Source organism: Leptosomus discolor, chromosome 9, assembly GCF_034619465.1.
Source record: "Leptosomus discolor isolate bLepDis1 chromosome 9, bLepDis1.hap2, whole genome shotgun sequence".
Lineage (NCBI taxonomy): Eukaryota > Metazoa > Chordata > Aves > Leptosomiformes > Leptosomidae > Leptosomus > Leptosomus discolor.
The window spans coordinates 20568337-20589907 of NC_141399.1; the positions used below are offsets into that span (position 1 = coordinate 20568337).

Below are 21571 nucleotides of genomic sequence, written 5' to 3' on the forward strand. Positions count from 1 at the left end.
CTGGCCTGGGCTCACGCATCCCCATCCGCTCGGCTGGATGCAGTGGGTGGCCAGGGCACAGCACAGGACCTCAGGACGGCACCTAAGTGGCGCAGGTGGCCCGACATCTTTCTCCTGAACCCCTTAGCACTTGGCTGATGTGCTGCCTCCACAACACAGAGCAGTGGGGCCGCAAGCTGGGCAGTCACGGCAGAAGCGGCCTTTTTCCATGGCACTAAATGGCCTTTCCAAGTCAGTGTGAGCCTTTCCTTGGTGGGGTAGGAAAGTGCAAGTGGCTGTGCGGCAGCTTGGGATGCAGTGGGTGGGTGCTGATCTGTTTGAGGGTAGAAGTGCTCTGCCGAGGGACCTGGGTAGGCTGGATTGATGGGCCCAGGGCTGTTGAGCATTGGAACAGGCTGTCCAGCCAAGGGGTTGAGTCACTGTCCCTGGAGGCTTTTGAAAGACGTGTAGATGTGGCATTTAGGGACACGGTTTAGTGGTGGACCTGGCAGTGTTAGGTTGACGGTTGGACTCAATGATCTTAAGGGTCTTTTCCAACCTAAACGATTCTATGATTCTAATTATCATTTAGTTATTGCTTAGTCACCATTTGATTTCCATAGAATCATAGCCTCTTCAAGTTTAAAAACGTTACTCCTTGTACTATCACAACAAGCCCTGCTAAAAAGATTGCCCCCATTTTATAGGCCCTCTGTAAGTACTGAAAGGCCACAATGAGGTCTCCTTGGAGCCTTCTCTTTCCCTGGCTGAACAACGCCAACACAGTCAGCCTGTCCTCGTAGGAGAGGTGCTTCAGCCCCCTCATCATTTTTTGTGGCCCTCCTCTGGGCTTGCTCCAACAGGTCCACATCTTTCTTGGGCTGAGGACTCCAGAGCTGGACACAGCACTGCAGGTGGGGTCTCACCAGCATGGAGCAGAGGGGCAGAATTGCCTCCCTCGTCCTGCTGGCCACGCTGCTTTTGGTGCAGCCCAGGGCACGGTTGGCCATCTGGGCTGCGAGTGCACAGTGCTGGCTCATGTCCAGCTTTTCGTCAACCAGCTCCCCCGAGTCCTTCTTGGCAGGGCTGCACTCAATCCCTTCATCTCGCAGCCTGTATGGATACTGGGCATTGCCCCGACCCAGGTGTAGGACCTTGCCCTTGGCCTTGTTGAACCTTATGAGGCTCACATGGGCCCACTTCTTAAGCTTGTTCAGGCCCCTCTGGATGGCATCCTGTCCTTCAGGCATGTCAACTGCACCACTCAGCTGGGTTGTTGAGAGTGCTCTTGGCCCCGCCCTCTGTGTCGCTGATGAAGATATTAAACGGCACTGGTTCCCGTAGGGACCCCTGAGGGACTGCCAATGAGCCCTGCAAGCTCCTGAGAAAAGACCCTCTTCCCCATGTGAGGAAGGTGAATCTCACCTGATGCCAGCAAGCCTGGTGCCGCATAGGCCATCCCGTTATCAAAACACCCAACCTGGTGGTGGTGACACCAGACACAGAGCCATTAGTATATTAATAGACTGGGTCCGTCTGTTTCTTCTAATGCTGCTTCTAATGATTGAGTGACTTTCAATTCTAATGATGGAATGTTGCTTCTCGAGATTGGATGACTGTCATCCAGTCGTTGTTTATTTACCATTTGATCATCGCTTAATCATTAATAAACCCCTTTTAGTTAATCCCACAATGATGACTTCTCTGCATAATTCACCTGGGAGACCAGGACAAAAACCAGTCGGTGCCTCAGGCACAACCGGAGTAGGAAAAAAAGCAGCGCGAAATCCCACGTTGGAGCATCCAGGTCCAAAATGCAATTCAGGACCAAGGTAGAAACGTGAAACCCCCAGAAGCCCTCATACAGTACTGCTGGCTGACGCTGGCCAGAACGCGTGACGTTGGGGACAAACCACGAGGGCCATGCTGGCTGGGCAGGCGCAGCCCCCATTATTGGGAGATGGGCGGTGGCACCGCCTGGGCCGTGCTGGGCCACGCTCCCAGATGGCCGTGTCATGGCAGGTGGCCGAGGACATCCCTGCACATATTTGAGGCGCATGCAAGCCCATGGCACTGATGTGACAGTGGCCATTGTGACACATGGGGCCAAGCCCCTATAAAGGAGCGCTGGGCTCAGGCCATGGGTCAGTGCAATGTGGGGAGGGGAGGAGAGGGCAGGGGAGGGACAGGGCTTGTGTGGGGCTGCCGAGGGAGGAGGGGGTCCCACACCGTGGGGGCTGGCCGAGCCTCTCTGCTCCAGGAGACTCTCTGCAGCATATAGACCCAAGGGACATAAGGACAAGACCTTATATGTAAAAATATCATTCATTCAACAACAAGCATACAGCAGTTGTCCTTAGCATTTATTAACATACACACTCCCTTAAAAAGTAGAAAAATCAGCTCAGTGAAGAAACAGAAATTACCCATTTCATACATCTTCCCTGCTATAGATGTATTTTCACAACTTCTACTCTGGAAATAATGCATTCCAAATTTAACAGTCTTCTCCAATGTTGTTCCCTATTAGATCTTTGAAAGACTAGAATTTTGAAAGGAGCATTTTTCTCTAACTTCTCCAAAGAAGAAACACCAAACGTTTCAGACCAGTAAGAGAAGAAAGATTTATTGTTTTGCTTTCACTTTCCTTCTTGCATCCTTATGCTTCTTCCGGCATTCCTGAAAATATTTAAATTTCAAGATAATATTATGACAAGTTTCTACATTCACTGGTTTGTCTCAAACACTTTTTTTTTTTTTTTTTTTACATGCAGTAAAGTAACTGGTCTTGTACACTACTCAGATTCAGTAATTTCCCTAACTGGACATCACAAGACAATGTTACACGTACTCCTATACTACAGATTTTTAGTTCCCTAGTAATTTTAAAGTTTTAAGCCCTTCTAAAGGTCCTGAAGTAATTTTTAATGCAGATTAAGCAAATAAGCAGCCACGTTCCCGCCTCATGCTGAGCGTTCAGTTGCACTCACCAGTAACTGATGTTAAAATACTCACCTCAAGCAATAATCTACGCCTCTCTTCCCAACCATCTTTTTCTTCACCGAGGTCTAGTGATCTAGAAAATAACTTGGGGCCCTCTGCACAAAACAAAGAACAAATTAATATGGTTAAACACTTCTGAATACGCTCCTATTTGTAAATCTCATGAGCAACAGAGCAATGAAGTCAGGCCTATTCTTCATATTCCTCTCCTGCCCCCACAACGTAGTTGGCTCCGACAGAAATGTTATCTGTTACAGCCTTGCATACTAAGAAAAATGAAAAGCAGCAGCAGTTTTCCTTAATATGCTGAAATACAAATTGCAGTCAAACAGCATCTGTTTCGTTACAAGCTCAGCACCGTTATCCCACATCTCCCAAGAAAACTTACGCCTACTAAGGATTCGGAGCTCAATGTTAACAGGCACTGTAAATCAGATAGGCTGGAAGATTACGGTACAATAACTGCATTAACACAGTAACTTTTACACATACATTTAATGACAGATATCTAACATGTCTCAGGAAACAAACATTATTTAAGGCTGTCTTGATAATTTATTTTGTAAAAATATCAAAAGCAATTGCTTTGGTGGCCTGTGGGTTGCTTGGGGATTTTTTAGGTTTTTTTTTTTTCTTTGGGGTTTGTTTTGTGTGTGTGTGTTTTGTTTGGTTTTGAACTATGAAATTTGCTATATTCACAAGAAAAAAAAAACCCACATCATTTAGGATCAAGAACCATGTGAGCATATGTGGCCAATAAGAATAGTCAATATTCTTAACAATAACACCAGAAACACAGAAAAAAGTTACAGATCATATATAAGCCTGAAAGGATCCAAAATGGCTAGATAACTTGTCAAGAGATTTTTTTTTTTGGTATGCCCTGAAAGAGCAGCCACGTATTAGGCAATTATCTGAAAGCAGGAAAGCAAGATAGCTGTCCAGCACTTATTTTACCAGGTCTTTCTTGTGGGATGTGCTACCACAATTTATACCACAAGTAATGAAGGAAATTTGCAATTTTATTTTTTTTTCTTAAACGTCTCATCTATGTTTAAAGGACAAAACATTAATTGCTATGCGGTGTTTTTTTCTCATTGAACTTCAGTAAGAGTTCAAAAAGGGGGTGAATAAGTTCTGTTGTACCTCTTAGTCGTTCATCATCATCGCAAAAGAAGAAAAATCTAGCACTTTCTGTCCGTGGTAAAGAGAAAAACCTAGACAAACACAAAGGAAATTCGACATCATACAACTTACTGTCAAATTCCATTAACCCAAGTTAAAGCTTTAATGCTTCAGTGAAACACTATGCATTGAAGAACATTGCTGCGTAGTAACCAAATACAGCCTTCTATAAAAAGTAGTTTCTTAAGAAAACAATATTTATTTGACCTTCGGGCAAACCCACTCCCCAGTTAAGTTCTCATGCACTGATCTAGAAACTCAGGGTTTATATCCAACTCCAAATCAAGTGTGGTATTGGGATTTTTGAGCATTACATTCTGTGCAGCAAGGAACGGTTTCCTAAGACAACTTCCATTGTTCAGAGACGTGGAATGAAGAGGTTAGTTTCCTGTGACCTGAGTGCTGCTATTAATATCCTCACAGCATCACACTACTACAACCAAGCAGACAACAAATACAAATATAACTTGCATTTCTTTGTCCCTTTCACTTTCTGATGCCTCTGGTTCATCATCACCCTCAGAACTGCTGTCTTGAAAACGTGGATCTTCTTGCCATCTGTCTTTTACAGGTTTTATAGTTTCAAGTATGTAGGGCTCTGCAAGAATATGATAATTAGAAAAAAAAAAAAAAAAAGACAAAACCAAAACCAAATCAGATTATTCCCCTACTTGCCAGTAAAAATTTCTACTTCATGGTGAAATACTTAAGTTGCAGAAGACAGGTTTAAGAAGGACAGAAACCTCCCCTCCCAGGTTTTCTAGCACCCTCTGGGCAGGTATGAATTTAGTTTGCTTTCTCATAAAGGCTTTCTCGGTTGCCACAAATTCAACCTCAAAATTCACGACTAGTCTCATCACAGCACAGGGAAAAAGTGCAGGAGTCCTTCTGAAGCTTGTTGTTAGGGTTCAGGGTTCTATCAAGTCACTCTAACCTAACAATCGCTATCAACCGAGTTGGGAGGAATTGTGCCTATTCCTAATTTTAGCTTCAGAAGTTGGCATAAAAGCTTTCCTTCACCATGAACTATCTTAATAAGTTCCTTTGCAAAGAAACTCATAATGCTGTAGCTTATTCTGTCTGTGTGTTTAAGCAATGTTATTTTCATGTATGTATTACTGCCTATAGTATACACAGCCAGTTGCCAGAAGGCCAGTTTACACATGGTAACTTAAACATGCACCTGAGCCCTTACTACTTCACCTCGCCAAAAGGACTGAGATTACAAACCTATGGTACCCTTTTCTTATAGTACATAAGCACAGTACTTGTCTTGATGACCAGAACAGAGAAGACAGCTCCTATACTGCCTCTGGCAATATAAACCGTTCTATAAATCCAACAGTAAGTAGACTATGAAACATAAACAGTATTTTATTCAAGAGAAAGATGGGATAATTCTACTTTGGAAAAAGCGAGCGTTTCAAGTTTAAATTGTCCACAGAACACCCACAGTTTGTGCTCAGAAAAAAGAAATTATCCACATGTTCTCCCTTCATGGTTTCCACGACGCACACAACCTAAAGTCAGGTTAAACAAAAACAACAACAAAAAATAATCACAAACATCACCTAAGGAACTGAGGTATGTGCAATGGAGAGAGACCGCTGTTTCTGCTTGTGGCAATACGGCAGCTAGCACAGTGGCCCTGTTGACACCAAACAGGACTCTTACACAATATAAACCAGTAATTATTCATAACACCAAATATAAGACACAGTGCTCAAGCATGGTTCTCTCAGAGCTAAGAACTTTGTGAACTCTGAACTACATCTCCACTCAGACACTTTCCACTTTGTACTAGAGATCTCTTACACATTCTGAAACCTGTATTACTGCATTCAGAAGACACTGAATACTTCCTGGAGTCAGCAGAAATGTGGGGGGTGAGTGGTTCTTTTCAAAGAATCACAGAGTGGCAGGGGTTGGAAGGGACCTCTGGAGATCATCTCTCTAGTCCAAATCCCCTGCTAAAGCAGGTCGCCCGGGACTGCATCCAGGCAGGTTTTGAGTATCTCCAGGGAAGAAGACTCCACAGCCTCCCTGGGCAGCCTGTTCCAGGGCTCTGTCACCCTCAGAGTAAAGAAGGCTTTCCTCACGTTGAGATGGAACTTCCTGTGCTCCAGTTTGTGCCAGCGCGCTGCCCCTTATCTTGTCGCTGGGCACCACTGAGAAGAGTCTGGCCCTGCCCTCTTGACACCTGCCCTTTAGGTATTTATAAGCGCTGATAACATCCCCTCTCAGTGTTCCTCCAGGCTAAGAGACCCAGATGTGTCAGCCTTTTTTTTTTTTTTTTTTTTTTTTTTTGCTATTTCAGTTAACTTCACACAGTTTCTTTATTTCCTACATTACTGCTTATTAAGTGACTTGATTTCAGATTTTTTAAACATGGTTTCATAACATGTGATTTTATCTTGGCTTAGGACAGCCCAATAATCATGTGTCATTGAGTTTCAATTCCAGAGGTACAATAATAAAATGAAGTACATAATAAAACGTTGTCGGATCTTCATGTGAAACATGACTTGTACATCATCTTCTTCCCTGTTTATTTGAGAAATCTAGTGAATGACAACAAGTTTTTCCATCACTATTCAAAAACCAATTAAATAATAGTTCCTTCTCAAAACATCCCTTTCAAAACTCCTGGCAAGCAAAGCAAGCACGAATTAACTGTGATTTAACTACAACAATCTCGGCAAGTTTAAGAAAAGATCATAATGATTTTGCATAATTACTGACTTTTGCCTCTGAAAATCACCTGCGTTCTGAATTTCTACACACTGTATTACCCTACAGTGCCTGACAGAAGCTGCTCAGTAGAAACTGTACTACTACGGATGTGCTGCTGTTACCTTCTTTTAAGCCAGACTCCTCCATGTCTCCAAAGAAGGAAAACGTGAAACCACTGGACTCCTGAGCTACGTTACTCCCAACGTTGGGTCCCAAATGGTCAGGTGGCGTAGAGTCCTCTGCATCGTCTTTGTCCCAAGGTATTTCTCCATTTTTTTCTGATCTGCTCTTTGAAGATCCAAACAACTCTTTTAAATCAACAGCCACATCGTAATACATTTCTTTGGACACTTCAGGCAGTTTCTCACTCTCTTCCCTCTTCTTCTTCCTTTTACCTTTGCTGAAATGAGATTGTTAGAGGACAGTAACACAGTACGTAGATTTTTAAAAGAAAGGTTCCCTAAGACACCACCTTGCTATTAATGTCCTCCTAAACTTAGCTGTGCACATTAATGAAGAGTTCACTTTTAAGGTTTGGGTGGCTTTTGATGGAGTTGTGGTTTTATTTTGTTGGGTTTTTGTTTGGTTTTCCCCTTCTTTCTTAGCAATTCCAGATTCTGGCACTAGGATATTTCCTATTGCCAGAAACAGGTTTATAGGGCAGTGTGAGTAGCCTTTTGGTTAAGACTTCTGACCCGTTTCTTTTCACCTCCTGCAATTTATCCACCCTGTCCTAGGTTACAGTGTAAAATGTGCCAAAAGAAAAAAGTATTCTATTACCATCTACAGGAGCTGTTGAGATCAGGTGGGGCGGTGCTCCCTGCCTGCCCCCTCTAGACTATCTTCTGTTAATGGGCACAACTGCCTGACCCATCAATAACTCCCTCCTGGACTATCTCCTGTTAATGGCCCATCAAGGAACTGCCTCAGGACTCCCCATCCCATTGTGAGATGCTCCGCCCGGGGGGAAGGAGCCAAGCAGTCCATGCTAAATAAAAACTGAGATCTCGAACACCCCAGCAGCCTTCTTCCACTGGATTCCCAGAGGAGTTTTTTCCCCCACTGGAGTTCCAGAGGACAAGAGCTACCTACCTACCAAGAGCTACTGGACCTTTGGAGGAAGACCAGACCCTTTTACCTGATCGCTGCTTCAACAGAACTACATCCATCGCTTCAGGAGGACTGCAGCCATCATCTTATCGGACTGCTACTGCCACCCTAACAGGGTGTCAGGTTGTATTTCTGACTCTGTCAGTGTAAACCAGTGGGTTGTTTTTTTTTTTTTCCTGCCTTGTGTTATATATATATAACATATAATATATATATTAGTAAAGAACTGTTATTCCTATTCCCCATATCTTTGCCTGAAGGCCCGTTAATTTCAAAATTATAATAATTTGGAGGGAAGGGGGTTGCATTTTCCATTTCAAGGGAGGCTCCTGCCTTCCTCTGCAGACACCTGTCTTTCAAACCAAGACACACCCTTTGAGGGTAAGAGGTGGGGAAACATCTGAGGTTTGACTCTAAAGGCAGGAACAAGTCTACTTCATAATTAACCACATCTCAACTTTTTACTTAATACGGGATAGCATGTAAATTCAGCTATTTAGAATCATAGAATCATTAAGGTTGGAAAAGACCATCAAGACCATCAAAGATCATCAAGGACAACCATCAACCCAACACCACCATGCCCTCTAACCCATGTCCTGAAGTACAACTACAGGTTTTTCGAACACCTCCAGGGATGGTGACTCCACCATCTCCCCAGGCAGCCTGTTTCAAAGCTTGGCCACTCTTTCAGTGAAGAACTTTTTCCTAATGTCCAATCTAAATCTCCCCTGGCACAGCTTGAGGCCATTTCCTCTCGTCCTACTGCTAGTTACTTGGGAGAAGAGACCAACACCACCTTGCTACCTTTCAGGTAGCTGCAGAGAGCAGTAAGGTCCCCCCTCAGCCTCCTCTTCTCCAGACTAAACAACCCCAGTTCCCTCAGCCACTCCTCATAAGACCTGTTCTCCAGACCCCTCACCAGCTTCGTTGCCCTTCTCTAGACACACTCCAGCACCTCAATGTCCTTCTTGTAGTGAGGCGCCCAACACTGCACACATCATTCGAGGTGCAGCCTCACCAGTGCCCAGTACAGGGGCATGATCACTTCCCTACTCCTGCTGGCCCCACTGTTTCCGATACAGGCCAGGATGCTGTTGGTTTCCTTGGCCACCTGGGCACACTGCTGGCTCATGTTCAGACAGCTGTCAACCAGCACCCCCGGGGCCTTTTCCGCCGGGCAGCTTTCCAGCCACTCTTCCCCAAGCCTGTAGCGCTGCATGGAGTTGTTGTGACCCAAGTGCAGGACCTGGCACTTGGACTTGTTAAACCTAGGACAGGTTTCTTTTCTGGCAAAACAAATGTTAAGAGCTAATATTTTTTTTTTCCTCAGAGATTTGCAAATCTTGAAGGAGAAGGGGTAGTCGGAAGGTGAGAAAGTAAGACAGAAAACGGTGTGCAGAGAGTAGCTGGACCAGAAAGAAAAAGATGACATTACATGGTGGTCTTAGTGGTCACAATTCTTGTTATATCTTGATTTTAGCAATAACAGAGACAACTAAAGAAAAAAAACCAGAGCAGTCTGCATAGTTTCAAACTCAGCCCTCTGCTATAGCCATCCTTCCACAGGAAGAAACATCACAATATAGTTACCAAGCCGCAATATTACCTCTCTTTTTCTGTAGCACCTCGTTTCCTTTCAAAAACTGCATGGTCCTGTTGTGTGGGATCATAGCGGAGGGCATTAATATCTCTACAGAAATAGAAAGCAAAAGAAAAAACCACGAGACGTTCCAAATGCTCATCTGAAAGCTACCCTAAACCTTTATAGTCAGATTCAAATTCAACATTGGCTTCTTTACCAAAAAAGCTCCAAACTAAGCCAAAATCTAACTGGCATTTAGAAAATACCTGCTAGTCAGTGTCCGAGTCAGGAAAAATTACAAGCAGAAGTGGCTTTAATCAAATTGTAGGATTTCATGTAAAACACAGACCTCAAGTCATGTGTCTTCTGTACTAAGTTTACGCTTGCACCTGTTTATCTTTTGAGGAGCTCTAACAATATAGCTATCCACAGCAGTATCTCTAGCTCTTTCTTCTAGTCCCAAACATTGCATGAATTCAAGTAGTCCACGGGAAAAAAAAAACCACAAACCCAAGAAAACCAAACAAAACCCCATTGTGCCCACCTTTCAAAATGTAAACATTTTGGGGACTTTCAGCTACAGCAGTCTAAGGTTTAGACTGACCGCAATACTAGCGTAACAAGGCCAATGCTGCCTTATGGCAATGCAAGAAGGTGATCACTTCTTTCCCCTCCTCCCCCTAAATTAATGCTTGCAGCGAAAATTAACTGCTACTAAATGGTTACATACAGTATCATTAACCGGGCATTAGAGAACACAGTCATTCCCCAGACTTTCCTAACATGACCTTTGGGGTTGCAGAGGTTATTTCCCCCTCTGCTCAGTCTTTAGAAAACACACGAAAAAGTATACAGATGTCATAGAACGAAAGACGATTGCGCAGCAGTCTCAACGGTATTTAGCAGTCAGCAGTCAGTTGAGGCACCTCCAATAGTGGCTGCCAGTAAAAATTCACTAATTGCACACTACTACGTTACCCTTAACACCACTAACTTCCGCCGAGTCAGTCCACAGACCAATTTCTGTTGAAGTGCATGCTTAGATGTCACCGTACTTCCAACAGCACATTTCCAGACCTACCTCATCCTCCTCTAATGAAGGCTAGAGCATGCTGTGGCGGACTCTCCCCTGGCTCCCGGGCCACTCAGCACTTGATGTGATCCCCTCTCCCTGGGCCGCACACCGACCCAGGGCAAGTCAGGCATAGACTGCAAAAAGCAGCGGACCGGAGTGGTAGGGCTTGTCCTGCCCCTCCTGTTGTCTGCGAAGTAATGCCTGCCAGCCCAGCATGTCTGTACCCAGGCTGTGCACAGTGACCAGAGCATTAAGGCACCCCCTTCACGTACCCGGCTCCCGCTTCCCCCCCATGTTTGAAGAACAGCAGTGACAGACAGGCCTAGTGCATCTGTACCAGGGTTGTGGCCCAAAGGGAGTGACAGCAGAACTCTGATACCTAGTGAGTTCTGGGCCAGCGCAACTGGTGGCAAGTACCACATTACATCATCCGAGTGGGGCCGAAACGGGAAAGTACCCGACCAAAGTCAATTATCTCAGACCCTATAAACAGCGACCCCAAGTGAGGCCCTCTGACTTCTCCTGGATCGCAGTGGGTTGTGACCAGCACCTCCCCCGAGCTGGGACGCCTCTCAGGTACTGCTGACGACTGGTCGGGGTGAGAATCATCCTTCTTGAGACCCCGTCATCACCCACTGAGGAATGCTGATACACTGTGAGTATTTACTCCAAAACTCAAAGAGGGAAGAGGCTGGCTTCGTTAGAATTTATCTTCACCTTTCTACCTGTCCACGTGTCAGTCGGTCTGTCTGTGGGCGTTTGTGCTGTGTACATACATACGCTTTAATTTGGGATTCCTTGTAATAAGTTGGTGTGAGTCTTGTCATTCTCAAATCTGTAACTAAGTCACTGTTTTAATCAGAACATATTCTACTAAATTACCTTGCTAAACCTTGCATTGATTGATGATCAAGAGCTGCTAAAATTCAACCTTTCGACCTACCTCAAACCATTAATAAACCTCAAATTGTTGCTAAATCCTAACAGTATGAAAACATTTCATCCCAGACAGATGCCCCACAGCAACATGTAACAAATCCCTCATCTAATGAAGAAATTTCTCAAAATCAGAAATACAGAGAAATTAAAAAAATTAAAATTCTCCACTGAAAAAGAAGCTTGAGGCTAATCACCTGTAGGCCAGAGGAAACAACCACCTTACTGCCTGCTACGGAAGTTAGAGTCTAACTTACTGACCTACTGCGCAACTCACATCATCTCTGTTTGGCCACCTAAGCTTGTCTCCACAGACTAGAACTGTATCTTACAGAGGCAAGGACTTACTAATTTCCATAAGCAACAATCCAATCATTCAAAACCAGCTAGAAGAAACTCAAGCAGGCAACTGATACTTTTTTCACCTAAAATAATGGTAATCGCCAGTTGGGTAATCTATTGGGACGCTGCATTAAAGACTGACTTCAAATGCACACAACAGAGAAGGAAATGCTTTTCTCAGTCAGCTAGGCAGAAATTTCAGTTGTGAAACACTGGCAAAAATGAAGCCTTCCTAAAATCACTTCTTTTCTAACAATGGATGATTCATACTTGAATCTCTTAGCACTTGTGGCTGCTTTAGTTGACTTTGGGTGTTCCAGGTTGATATCCAAGAGGCTTCCCAGTATTTGCAGATTTTTTCTTTTCTCCACAGCAAGCGCTTCTTCCTCATCACCTGCCTTCAAGATGTTTGTCTCTGCCAAGAGAAAAATAAACGCATTTTTCCCCCCTGCTATGACCCAAGTAAGCCTACGATATTTGATATCTAACATTACTATAGTACTACAAGAGTTTGCACATATCAACATGTCACTTTATTTTAAAACTACTCAGAAGCTTTCTCCCCTGCACTGCAGAAAGTTTTTAATTAGAAATGTCACAGGCATCTCTTTCACGTGAAAATCAGATCAGTTACTTAACCCCTTCCCTGCTTACATCACATAACTGTGCAACTGCTTTGCCACTGACAGACGCTGTACAGAAAAATCACATTAAAGCAACAAAGGGAGTAGCAGAACTAGGCAAAAATGTAATTTTCAGAAGCAAATTCTGAACCCTGAAAACCAGGTTAACAATTCCGGTTTTGGTAAGGGGTGGAAAAAATAAATATTTAAAACTTTTGGCCTTTTTCAGCTTTTCTGCCTTCTGCTGTTTAAAAAAAACCAAATAATAAAACTCTTTCTTTCTAAGGCTGCCAAATTAGCCACGGGCTGCAGGATGACGGCAACGCAAGCAGTTCAAATGAACGTCATGGTCAAAAAGTTCATTTTAGTAAGTCACCAGCTACTCTGCAAAACACATGAATAAACACATTCTGGCATTGTTCTGTATCAAAAAAATATCTTCAAATGTCCATCGATCAACCTAGGACGTCTCATTCAGCTATGACAAACACTTTTTGCAAGAAAGTACAGCTACTAACATGTACTACGTACAGCCGCAACAGAGCTGGGTTACTTGCTTTAAGGAATAACCAAAGAAGCAAAAGCAGCCCACGAGCTGCTCCATGCATCCAAGATGAAGGCTCCATGACATAGCTCCAGCACCATCATGAACCAGCAGGTAAGACCAGGTTTACCTTCTTCTTCACTGTCACTTTCAAGGAAACGAGCGTCCACGCGAAACCTTTCATCGGTGCCAAATCGCGACTGCAATTCCAAGAGCTGGACAACATGAAATAGACCCTATGAAGCACTGAAGAAGAAAATCATCAACATGCAGTAACTTTTTTTTTTTACTATAATGATGGCCACACACTAATAACCTTTAGCTCTTGATGCCTCTTCCAGAAATTTCCCTGCATTCAAAGATGACAACATCAGAGAAACTCCTCCCACTCCCCAACACACACTACTTGCTTGGTGGCTACTGTCACCTCTTTTTAAGAGAATTCTCTTGCAAGTTTGTCAGAATCATATTCAGACAGTATGCTGAACATATTACGGTCTTCTGAAGCGGCGGTGTGGAGACTTAGAAGAAAACTGAACTACAGACATGGGTTCACTCACTTTTTCACCAGCTTTGCCTTCAAAGTGGGGCTTGATTTTGAACCTCTCATCGTCTCTATCATCTTGCTCATCCTCGTTGCTTTCAAACAGTCTGCCCAAAGTTTTAGAAGCAGGTTCCTCCTTTGTTAAACAGAAACAAAATACAGAAAAGCAGTTGTTTATGTAAGTTGGAGAAAATAAGTAAGTCAGTATCAACTTTGTTCATGCGCTTTGCAGTGTATCTGAAAAAGCGGACTTCCATAACAACCAGCTCACTCACTGACCCATGCGCTTCAAATCTTACACTGTATAGACACCTTGCACAATTCTGTTTCACAGTTATGACTTAAATTTTAGCATAGACAAAATATCCATGTAAAGGGGAAGTTAGGGTTTACAATACGAGAGACTTGGGTATAAAAATTCAACTTTCTGATTATGTCAAGGGAGATCAATTTAAAAATATCAATGTCTAATTAAACCCTTTCTGAACACGCCCCATTTACGGTATAACCCCTAGGACATAGTTTCAGTCGGTTGATAAGTATCAGTGACGACAAAAGGCAAGCACTCCATGGCTTTAAAACAATTTTCCACAGAATCAGGGGTTCTGTTCTAAATACAGCCTAAGAGAGATATATGTAAAAAAAGTGCAAAACGTGAGGAAAAAAAGAGAAAAGAAGGTTTTCCTTAAATAGTGACAATGGTCCTAATCGTACTACGTTCATGAAGAAAATATCCAACAAAAGCAAAACCAACAGTGGAAGGCTTTAGCAGAGAGGTGACTGCGAACGGGATGATACAGGAAGTTCTAGTCCCCAAAAAATACTTAATTGTCCTGAAAGCACAGTGGTAAAATCCTGAGGAGTCTGCCAAGTAAGGTCTCGGTTAGCTAAGTGCAAAGAGGAAGAAGTCCCACACAACTCCTCTGGACCCTAACATCACTTAAAAAACACGACACCCCATTAGTACAGATGCTTTGTCCACGGCGCTGGAAAGAGCAATGCGTCCTTCTATGCTACTCAAGCCAAATCTCCTCCCCTTCCTTCGACCAAAAGCAGCGAAATTTCAAAACTAACAATGCGTAAGCCCTGTAACTTAAACGCCTTCCCTTTTAATCCAAGTTAGAACATCTTTTACACAAGTCTCCTTACAAATTCTCTGAGTTCTCCAGCTTCACCAGGTGCATGGTTAAGTTCTTTGAAACCTGTTTCACGTTAGCAAAAAAAGAAAAATCATTTATATTCATTCACACCTTGTCTACTCTTTTCTGTAACTTCACTACGAAAAACAGTCTTCAGAATAAAAGGAATAGTCACGAGGATACGGAGTTACCTTACAGCATACCGGACTTTTTCCCCAGTAACACTTACTTCTTCGTGCGCATTTCCCAAACTCCTTACTTCAGCTTCACTTTCCACATCTGAATTGAATAGGACATGTTCATGCTTGCCTGCTGGCTGGCTATCCTATGTAAGAGTGAAACTGTCAGGTCAAACATGTCAAATACTTGCTACAGTCACACATCAACATCTAAAAGACATTTCCACAACACAAAAGGAGCAAACTACCACTCCTCTTGCAATTCTAGAGACACTTCAACCATTAGGTACGCATCGTTCTGCACACACTCAAAAGAAAACTGGCAATATGGTCAGAAATTCCAGATTATGATTTTAAAATACCTTAAGCCACACCTATTAGTTTCCCTTTTTCTCTATTTTACTTTGTACGATTCAGATAGAAGTTGCGAGTGTAGTTACCAGATTTGAAAGAGCTCCTTGAATGAGCTGCTTCTGCAGTTCTCTCTCTTTCTGTCTCTCTTCTAGAGCTGCCAGCCTCCTCTGGTTATCCTTCTCTTTTGTACGAGGTTCCTTGGAAGCAGTGGCATGAAGACAAAGCTCCTTGTTTTCCAGAAGGCTTCTCTTCCCATTCTCACATTTATTAGCTTCACAGTCTCGATTTTTATTGCTTACATCCCTCTTCAGTTTTTGTGAAAGCAGTTTTGGGCTTTTAAATGGTCGTTTAATATGTTTTTGTGACACTGCAGCCTTACTGTCCACATCGCTGTGCTCTTCTTCAGTACCAGCAGCAGCACCCCCACGCTCTGCATTTTGGTTGTCTTGTAAAGAACTCACATCTTTGCTCTTTCCTCGTAGACACTGCCTGGAAACAGGCTGACCTCTCTCATTTGCTAAGGAGGCAGCACCCGACAATTCCTTGTGCTGTTCACAACCCACGTTTTGTCTCTTTTTACTGCTGGCTTCAAGCGAATACAAAGAATTGTTCCGAGACTGTCTTTCAGGTGACTCCTCCCCACTGTAAGAAATCCCAGCTTCAAGACCTACACTTTCTACAGACCTCTCCTTTAAACCACTGCTGCCCCTAGTTAACTCTCTCTCACAAAGGGACCCCATGCCTCTGAAGGGCTGGTATTTCACACGCGTATTATTTTGTCCCGTTGAGCTTTCTTCATCTGCACTCTCCTCCCCTGCTAAAATTGCAGCAACTACCTCTTCAGGACAGACACATTTCCTTTTAACTGCAGGGGGAAATTTTGAAAGTTTTGTTTTATTCACAACATTACCCATAGGATCTTCTTCAGCACTGTGCTGACTAGAACTCTGTGTACTGCCCGATTCTTCTACTAGAGTCCCCAGCTTCTCAGTAGCTAATGCTTTTAAGTCATCCAATGTAAGGGCTAAGTGGTGAAAGTTTTGCATCGTGGATTCATAACCAGAAGTGATTTCAGACTCCCCTTTATCAGGCTCTGAAGAAGAGCTTTCGCTATCCCTTGTCTTTGTCGCACTGTTAACTGCCGTACTCCGCAAGGCAGAACTTTTGGATTTTTTCATTTTCCCTTTTTTTCCAATGCATTCTTCTTTTAAATTGTGAGTTTTCAGTGAGGAGTCACTTCCCAAACCATGTCTTCTGTTAGTTAATAGTTCTTTATTTTCCACCTTCACCTGTTTAAAATCTTCTAAAATTGCAGTTTCCCTGCTACTTCGATCTGGAGTTTTACTTTCAGCAATAATTTCATCTGTATCTGCTGAATTGTAACCATTCTCGCATTCCATAATCTCCTTCTCTCTATAACCTCCTTGGGTAGCTTTCTTCATGGCATCTGGATTGCTTAAGGACCAGTGGCTATTGTCTTTTAATTCAAAATTAGCCCCAACAATTTCCAAGCGGCCACTTTCAGTCTCAACATGTTCAGCTTTCTGTATTTCTCTCTCGTTCTTTACCATTGCCCTGATTTCCTCTTCAGAATCAATGTCACCACCAGAAACACTCCTATTATTTTGAGCTGTAACTCCAGAAACAGTGCTTTTATCTGATAGTAAACCTCTCTCTGTTTTTTTACTATTAGGACTCCTTGCTGGAGGCAATTTAGACTTCTCATTGGGTTTGGATTTTGATCTTTGAGCTAGCTGTGGTGAGCTTGTGTTTTTTGAATGTGACTGGCACCCTGAGGAGAGAACTACTGCTCCATTCAGAGCCTCACTGCCCAGTTGCCTCAGCTTTTTAGGTGGCTTCTTAGTAGCAGGGAACTCTCCTTGCCGCTTCTTGTTTATGCTGTCATCTCTCCCTTCCAAGTGCCAGGTCAGCCCGGATACAGGAACTACATCTGCCAAGTCTGGCTCCAGCTTTCTCAGGTTATGGCAGTATTTCGAAGGGTCATATTTCACAATGTTGGTCTGAGTTAAGGAATTAAAAGAACACGGCTCTTTCAACAAGCAGACTTCCAGTCTTTACGAACAGGCTAAATTCTGCGTGAAAGGTAACAAAGAGTCCTTTTCAATGTTACCGCCACAAGCACTTAAGCCACTCCCTTGCAGCTGAAAAAAATTATTCGCGTCGCACAAACTTACCACAAGATTTGCCCAGGGGATTGAATAAATCAAGTCTGACATAGCAGTCGATATTAAGACCGTTAAGCAAATGCTTCGCCATACGACGAAAGAAAGAAGGGAATTGTGCCTATGCCCAACCAATAGGAAAAGGATATTTTATTTTTTTGTTGACTCCTAAGGTGAAGGATAGGCAAGACTCTGCCAAATTTACCAACAACCCACTTCTAAAAGAGAACAAAAATAATCAGTGTCAAACAAAAAAGGAATGGCAGTAACCCTGGAATAAAACAAGATGCATATTCTTGGATAACAGAAGCACTAGTAAAGAATCACCTGTGCCCAATTCTTTTTTTGCTTACTCTCTTAAGTGAGATATATTTGTACTGTGCGACTTAGGCAGCTTCCCTCTCAGAAAAAGAGCACACCAAAACCAACCAGCCAACCAAATTTCTACAACCTGCAAAGAAGGACTGACGATAAAGAACTAAATTTCTTTACTTTATGAGTACTATTTTTAACAGAAGGCTTCTGGTTTATGAATTAATGGTGGTAACTATACAGACAGGATCACTATTATCTTGCCCTTTTCCCCTTTCCCGCTAAAAAATTAAAAATCCTCCCAGCGCTCTCCAAAAACACTCTGCACTTAGCAAACAATTTTGAAAACTTTGTCGTAAACAGAATTTTTGTTGCCTAGATTTGCACGTTCAAGGGTTTTATTCTAAACCCTACTTCTGTAAGCCCGGGTAGACCCTGATCCTGAACATGCTGAAGCACAGAGATCACGTCCTGACAACCCAGCCATCAAAAATATATACGCTGTATAAAAACAAGACACACATTCTCTTCACATGCTTTCAAGGGTGACACGAAGGTGTTCCCAACACGCACGGGTAACAAAGCATTTACTGATTTAACACGACAAGAGAGGACACTGATCAAGACTATTCCCCGCCATTACAAAGAACGACAGGAGCATCCTACATGGCTACGCATAAGGTAGTCCTTTAGGCCACTCGTCACAAGTTGGACAGTCGCACTTAAACCTTTCTTTACATCAAGCAGAGAGATTGCACGTACATTTAGATGTAATAGGCTTGTGCCCGACCCTGGCTTTTGTTTTGGTTTAATCCCCTACACATTTACCCCACCATACCTTACTGTCTGGCACCTCTGCACCCGGTACTGCTTTCATGTGAAAGTCTACAACTCCAGCCTTTTTCAGTGACTCTGACAGAGATGCTTTGTCGTTTCTCTGTGGCTTTTCTCCCTGCAGCTTTGCTTCCTCCCTCTCCATGGTGAGCCTGTAACAAAACATACATCACATACGAAAAAAGGTCTGCCTGTGTGGCAGTGATCCTCTCTCACCGAACAGTAACCATTCACAACTCAAGGCATTAACAGAGCTGCCACCTTCAAGGGAATAATGATGCAAAACTAGATGTTGCAGAATCTAATATGCAGCAACAGTCCACCAACGTCAATAAAAGTCAGAAAGAAGAAGAGCATAGCACATGAAAGCACAGCCAGAATATTATCAGATAAACAGAAAAAGGGTGACTTGAGCAACAACGTGCGTTTTTTGAAACTGATTTTCACCTGTGCAAAAAGCTTTCTTTGGCCAACTCAATCTGCAGCGTCCCCCCTTTCCATTTTGTTTTATTTAAAATTGACATGCCTGTAAAACAAGGAGACGGGAAAGGATTATCTTCTACGTTAAAAAAAATAGACCTTACACTTAAATATGCTTCCTCCTCTGATAGTCTGAAGTTTCTCTAGCACGACCTTATACCTCACTATTCACTTGACTGAAGTTCGTACATGAAAGGCCTAACACCCTAATCTTACACAAAATTACCACATGCAAAATTAAAGTTCTGCTTTCAAGAGTCATTCAAGTCTGTACGCTTCAGTTCAAACACAAACCTGAAATTTCAGATATGGGTACCCTGAAGTTTCTGTACTACTCTCAGACAGGCTCTTCTCTGCTTAACATCCATTGTACTTTGAAAGCCATAGTTAAGGAGTACTGAAAACCAAAGAGAAAAGTGTGGTACGTAGACTTTAAGGAAGACAAGTGTCAAGGGCTGGGTGAGCTTTTAGTGGCTCTCAAACAGCTTTCCTGTTCCTAATGGCAGCATTCCCTAGGTACAAGGGCATACTACCAACCCCTCTCGTCAGGCACAGGTATCTTCATCTGCCACTTTGCTGCCACATGTTACATGGGTGGTTCTATAACCCTGCCAGGAGTTTTGCAATACAACCATGTGGGGATTTGTAAAACTGCTCCAACAGAAGCACGCTTTCCGTAGACTCTCCTTCTGGGTTTCCTCTCACATCAAGTCACTGCTAATGTTTTACGGACCTGATGAAAGCGTTTGGAGCACGCTTCCCATACCTTTCCAGAAAAGGGTTAGAACAAACTCATAAGTCACCCATCTCAGTGACAAGGCATCTTGTCAATCTGCTTACACCCACTTACTGGAAAGTCCAGTAAAGCAACTTCCACTGAATGGCAGCTTAAAGAACATGGAATGAATGGACAGCAGAATGAAACAGGGTCTACCTTGACCACACCTTGATTTGACAACATTAGACACATTATCAGCAACGCCACTTGGCTCAAAACCATAAATTACTTTAAAAAGAAAAAAATTTTTAAAAAGTACTTACACTTTCTAAGATCTGCATCGGAAATGCTGACACTGATGTAAGCAAAAGCTTTCATAGCGTTCCCTGATCAATGATAAACACGCAGTTAATTTCTGTATAATTTCAGTCTTTCCTTTAAAACTGACAATCAAGCTATTTCCTGAAAACACAGCGGCTCTGACGCAAAACTGTCATTTCACGCTACAAATCGAAAACCAATTAACTTTTAAAGGATGATGCAAAACTGTTACCCTGATCATCTTTTCTGGTAATAATCTCTGCATCCAAAACGTGTCCAAACTTGCCAAATCTTTCCCGCAGTTCAGCCTTAGAAACCGCGTGGCCAAGCCCTCCAACATACAAGCGCCTCGAAACTCGTTTCTTCTCCATTTCGAAGAGTCAAGCGGTCACCCTACGAGAAGGCAGGCACAGCTCACCGCCACTGGCCCCGCAGGCATTCACGCAACCCTAACGCCGCGGCGCGGATCACGCCGCGGGAAGCCTCCGCCAAGAGCCTGGCGAGCAGAGCACACCCTCGCCCCGCACCGGGCCGTGGGCTCTGCTCCAGCCCAGCGCCCCAGGGCCGGCAGCGCTCGGCCCCGAAGCACACGGCGAAACAACCTGCCGGGGAGGCGAGCCGCCCACGCGCCCGGCCCCGCCGCCCGGGACAGGCCGAGGCCCCCGCCGAGAATCTCCAAGAAGCCCCCGCCGAGAATCCCCAAGAAGCCCCCGCCGAGAATCCCCAAGAAGCCCCCGCCGAGAATCCCCAAGAAGCCCCCGCGAACCGCCGCCCCCGCCCGGCCACTGCCGCCCCGGCCCTCCCTCCTCGCTGCCGCCCCGTTTTCCTTCCCCCTCGCGTCCGTTCCTCGCGCTCACACGGAGAACAAGGGTTCCCCCCCGCGCCTCTTCCGGGGTCCCGCTCCCGGCCGGTGCCATGTGAGGGGAGCACACGGCTGGGTCTTGTGGCCGCGGCAGGGCGGGGAGCGACCAACCCGGGAGAAAAGTGGGGGGGGTTGGCACGGGACATCAGCAAAATGCCAAGGCAGCAGCCGACAGAACAGCACTTTTCCCGTCCATCTCGAGCAGTGACGGCGGGAAGCGACCTTCAAGCGTCCCTGCCGTTTCGCGGGTGGCGGATGAAGACACGGCCGGCGCCCCCTGCTCGGGTGGCAGCGGTGGTAGCGCCCGGGCCCGCAGCAGGCAGTTGGGCGCGCAGTTCGAAGGCGCGGGGCGCGTGCGGCGGCGCAGCGATTGGCGGGCGGGCGCCGCCCGTTAGCGGCGGCTTCCCGGGGCCGGGCCTGTGGCCACCGCGCTCGCCAGGGCCGCGGTCAGCGGGGGCTCGCCGGGGCCCGTTGTCCCGCGCCACCGGGGTGGGCCGGCGATCGAGGACGAGGCGCGGAGCCCCGCCGGC

At 44.5% G+C, this 21571-nt stretch overlaps 1 protein-coding gene across 3 annotated transcripts; it reads right to left on the reverse strand.

The window, feature by feature from the left end:
* Positions 1–2443: 2443 nt before the first annotated feature.
* LOC147414882 (nucleolar protein 8-like) lies at positions 2444–20558 on the reverse strand. 3 transcript variants are annotated; one of them, XM_086469756.1, is made up of 17 exons: positions 20412–20558; positions 20182–20244; positions 19108–19186; positions 18665–18812; positions 17664–17732; positions 15418–17346; positions 15028–15123; positions 13676–13795; positions 13246–13330; positions 12948–12950; positions 12219–12363; positions 9620–9703; positions 7023–7300; positions 4639–4765; positions 4129–4199; positions 2995–3077; positions 2444–2658 (listed from the first exon to the last, which is right to left on the reverse strand). In XM_086469756.1, exons 1-17 carry the CDS (start codon positions 20548–20550, stop codon positions 2605–2607), a joined length of 3573 nt encoding a protein of 1190 aa, XP_086325882.1. In that variant the 5' UTR covers positions 20551–20558; the 3' UTR covers positions 2444–2604. The 3 variants fall into 3 exon arrangements, with proteins under 3 accessions (XP_086325882.1, XP_086325880.1, XP_086325881.1); XM_086469754.1 differs by lacking the exon at positions 12948–12950; XM_086469755.1 differs by lacking the exon at positions 12948–12950 and having other exon boundaries at positions 13237–13330.
* Positions 20559–21571: the final 1013 nt, after the last annotated feature.

Bases quoted from the DNA above. Each gene is read 5' to 3' on its own strand.
- LOC147414882 (XM_086469755.1), bottom strand. From the start codon at position 20,550: ATGGAGAAGAAACGAGTTTCGAGGCGCTTGTATGTTGGAGGGCTTGGC. The intron at 13,796-15,027 runs GTAAGTGTTACT...TGTTTAACAAAG, and splicing joins TGGGAAATGCGCACGAAGAA to GAGGAACCTGCTTCTAAAAC. The intron at 4,766-7,022 runs GTAACAGCAGCA...ATATTCTTGCAG, and splicing joins GGAGTCTGGCTTAAAAGAAG to AGCCCTACATACTTGAAACT.